Source organism: Gymnodraco acuticeps, unplaced genomic scaffold (genome assembly GCF_902827175.1).
Source record: "Gymnodraco acuticeps unplaced genomic scaffold, fGymAcu1.1, whole genome shotgun sequence".
NCBI lineage: Eukaryota > Metazoa > Chordata > Actinopteri > Perciformes > Bathydraconidae > Gymnodraco > Gymnodraco acuticeps.
The window spans coordinates 115164-118740 of record NW_022991216.1 but is presented as its reverse complement, the minus strand read 5'-3'; the positions used below and the strand labels follow the sequence as shown (position 1 = coordinate 118740).

Sequence of the window (3577 nt, the reverse complement as noted above, 5' to 3'; positions counted from 1 at the left end):
AGGGCTTGCTATGTTTCATGGTGGAAAGAGTAAGACAGGAGCTGCATGTGTTATAACAGCTGTCGTCTCTCCCTGCGGGGAGGCAACACCATGCTAGTGTTTTCCAGAGAATCTGTGCTTTATTATATACAGCTCTCAGTGCGGGATGAGCAATTATTCAAGAATGAGACTACAGCAGTTGAACTATGTATAATGAGAATTATAAACTTTGTAGAAGCATAATTAAAAAGCAAGAGATTAATGGATCATCTATCTACTTTTAACCCAGTACAGTTAGCGGTTTTTGTGGACTTTATACTTCTACCCTTTGCTTTGAATAATAATATTAACATTACAGATTATAGAATAAGATAAGATGTAATACTTTATTAACCCAAGATGCAACATTGACAGGCTACCAAGTTGTATATAAAGTAGTTAAAGTTAGCTCCACCTTTACCAGCTGCAACATGTAAATGATGCACACATTGCAGCAATTATTATAATTCAATACAGACTAAATCAATTTTGCATAATAAATAAATAAATACTCTTCATTGAAAGCATGACTTTTACTTGGGAAGCATTTCTTCACTTTGGTATTTCAACTTTTACTTACATCAAAATCTGAGTAGACTTCCTCCTCTATCACTGTGAAAAATAGCTATAACCCTATAAATATATATTAATCATTTAAATTGTGGGCCTTCAAAAAGTATTTTTCTATGATGATGAGATGATACAAACTAATGTTGCTGAAAGTTTACTCCAGTTCAGCTTCTGCACCGCGCCCGTGTGTGACGACAGAATCACAACAGTAGTTTGGACCAATCAGAGGCGAGGGTTGCAGTACCCTTATCAGCCCATCAGCAGCACAGCCTCATCACAAAGGTCTGCTGCTCAGAGGCTGGATGCGGGTTGGAGAAAAAAAGCGGTGACTTTGGGATAAATTGCGGTACTTTGGAGGAGTTTGGGAAAAAGGTCTGAAAGTGAATCCTAACTTTTCCTCGTCTTTGTCGGTCCTGAACGACATAGTTGTTCCTATGAGTGTGAAACCCGTACGGGACTGGCGAGCACCGGAAACTTTTTCTGAACTCTGAAACTTTTCGATCTTATCATGTTGTGGCCGTCCTTGTTGTTGCTGACTTTGTGGCGTCTCGCTGACTTCAAGTCCCCAACTGTGACATGATATGAAACCATCTGGGTCCTTGTTTTGACGCAGCGTGATGGAACTACAGAAGCCCACATGAAGTCTAACCTTTTTAAGAATCAATCTTCCTGGAAATGGCAAGTCGTGCCATATTGATGGAGCGGACAGCAGTGTTGATATGCAGCGTATTATTCCTAATAATCGGCCTCTGTGTAGGATCTCCTAACCACAGTCGTCGGCTGGTTTGCTGGAAAGCCATCCTGAAGTGCCACGGAGAGACGGAGTGCCATTACGCTTACGACCAGTACCTTTATGCTTGTTCCTCTGTCCTCAGTGGGGACCGCAAGAAGTGTCCAAGCCACTGCATATCCTCTCTGATCCAGCTCAATATGACCCAAGGTGGCCCGGCTCTGGAGGACTGCGACTGCGCCACGGACCCGGTGTGCAGGAGCACCAAACAGGCCATCGAGCCGTGCCTGCCGCGGACCAGCACCGTGGGCTGCACCGAGGCCCGGCGGCAGTGCGAGGGGGACCACTACTGCAGCTCCGCCATGAGGGACTATTTATTCCACTGCAGGAAACTTTTCGGAGGGGAAAGGTGCTCGGAAGACTGCCGCAGAGTGATCTCCAACATGCGCACAATGCCGAAGGCGCAGCAGCTCGACACTTGTGTGTGTGATGGCACGGACAGGAACATTTGCGAGTACATAAAAGTCAGCATGAAAACGTTCTGCTCCGATTCCAGTGATAGGTTCGCGGGAAGCGGATTTTCAGACACTGAGGAAGACTCTGAGGACGATTATATCGACCAGGAGGAATATCTATATGAGGAAAACTCCAGTGCCTCCCCACCTTGTCGGACTGTTCTAAATATCCTGACCACCATTTTGGTTTTGACCAAATTTATCTGAAAAGCAGAAAGTCAGTGGTCTTGCTCAAAATCAGCTCCCTAGAAACTGTCTTTCTCCCCTAAACTAACATTTGGGTATTTTACATTCAACGGTTGAAAGCTGATTTGTAGCATACGTTTATAAAATTCAGGACAGTGTTTATCACTTAGTAGCATTTGGTATGTTTAAGTGACTAAAATGACCATGCTGAAGGAGCCTATTCTGTGTTTATCAGCTATGTAAAGATAAATTGTACAGTATATTGTATAAAACATATTTTTGTCAAGATATTTCTATATGAGTGACAAGAAATTTGCACTGTATGCATAAGTGAGTCCCACTCTTTAACTGCATTATGACCACAGAGGAAGGAAAATAACTGTGCCTGAACGTTTTACTACTGGGTTTATTCATCCTGACCAATTCAGAGGTGTGCTGGGAAAGCAGAGCAATTTTCTTTTACCTGCCTTACAGAGACTTTCTCCACAACCCCTTCATTCGTTTCTGTAAGCCCCTGCAATGTGTTTAAATCCCAGGAAGGGTAATGCTGAAACAAGAAGCTTTTGAGAGTGATACACTTGACCTCGTAAACATGGATGTTTGCTTAAGGTATCAAGTGTTAATTCTTAAAAACTGTTCAAACAGACGAGAGAAAAGGTAGACCCCTCCTCCTGGGGGATTGCAGCCCAAATGGAGCCAAGAAGCTGTTGGCTCAGTTTGTTTGTTTGAAGTCTTCACAAAGACACACTGAGGGAAATAAAATGTCTGTGTTTGGGTGAGTGGAGATGTTAAGTGCCCATTATGAACACACTCCGCTGAATGTACATGCACATTAAATAAAAGAGAGTTTTTAAATAATTCATTTGGATTCTTTGTGGCTCTGTCTTTAACTTTTAATCGTAAGTTTATTTCTCAGTTCATTTGAAAGTGTCAGGTTTAACACATTGATTGTAGGACTGTAAAGGGTAATTTACACTAATCTGTTGTTTTTCTCAGAAAGTTAAGTAACTAAGGTGAATTTAAAGATCACAGTAATAGTTTTACAAAGTTAACATCAGATTTGTTTTACTTTTGTTTTCATTTGACAATTTGTTAGGGTTGGAAAATGTAACTGGGACCAGCCTTTAACACAATTATTCACTAGGTCAGAAACTTTACTTGCTTTTAGCGGCCTTAGCCAAAAACATTCCTCACAAGTCAAAGTCCTTCAGATGTTCTTGATATTTACCCAAGCTTTACTGTCATGCACTATTTAGGTATCAAGTGTTTACCTGCTTTAAAATCTTAAAAATAACCCTAAAGTAGCATGATACATCAACAACAGTTCCAAAGCTAACCATGATCATTTTAAAAAACATTTCTAGACGGTGGTTCCAAAGAAAGATTACTTTTACAAAACAGTGCTGACAGTATAATGGATTTTTTTTAATGATTTCAAGCTACATAGTTTGATGTTCTTTTAAATAAGTGAGAGCAGTGATGGAGTAACCGCCTGTTTACATGCTTGTGACTCCTGTTATGAGTCTGTCAGCTCTCTATACTCACAGCAAAGCCAGCG

General features: G+C 41.2%; 1 protein-coding gene across 1 annotated transcript; it reads left to right on the top strand.

Moving 5' to 3' along the window:
• The first annotated feature begins 844 nt into the window (after positions 1-844).
• Positions 845-2881, top strand: gas1b (growth arrest-specific 1b). The gene has a single exon (XM_034238787.1). It carries the CDS (start codon positions 1264-1266, stop codon positions 2038-2040), a length of 777 nt encoding a protein of 258 aa, XP_034094678.1. The 5' UTR covers positions 845-1263; the 3' UTR covers positions 2041-2881.
• Positions 2882-3577: the final 696 nt, after the last annotated feature.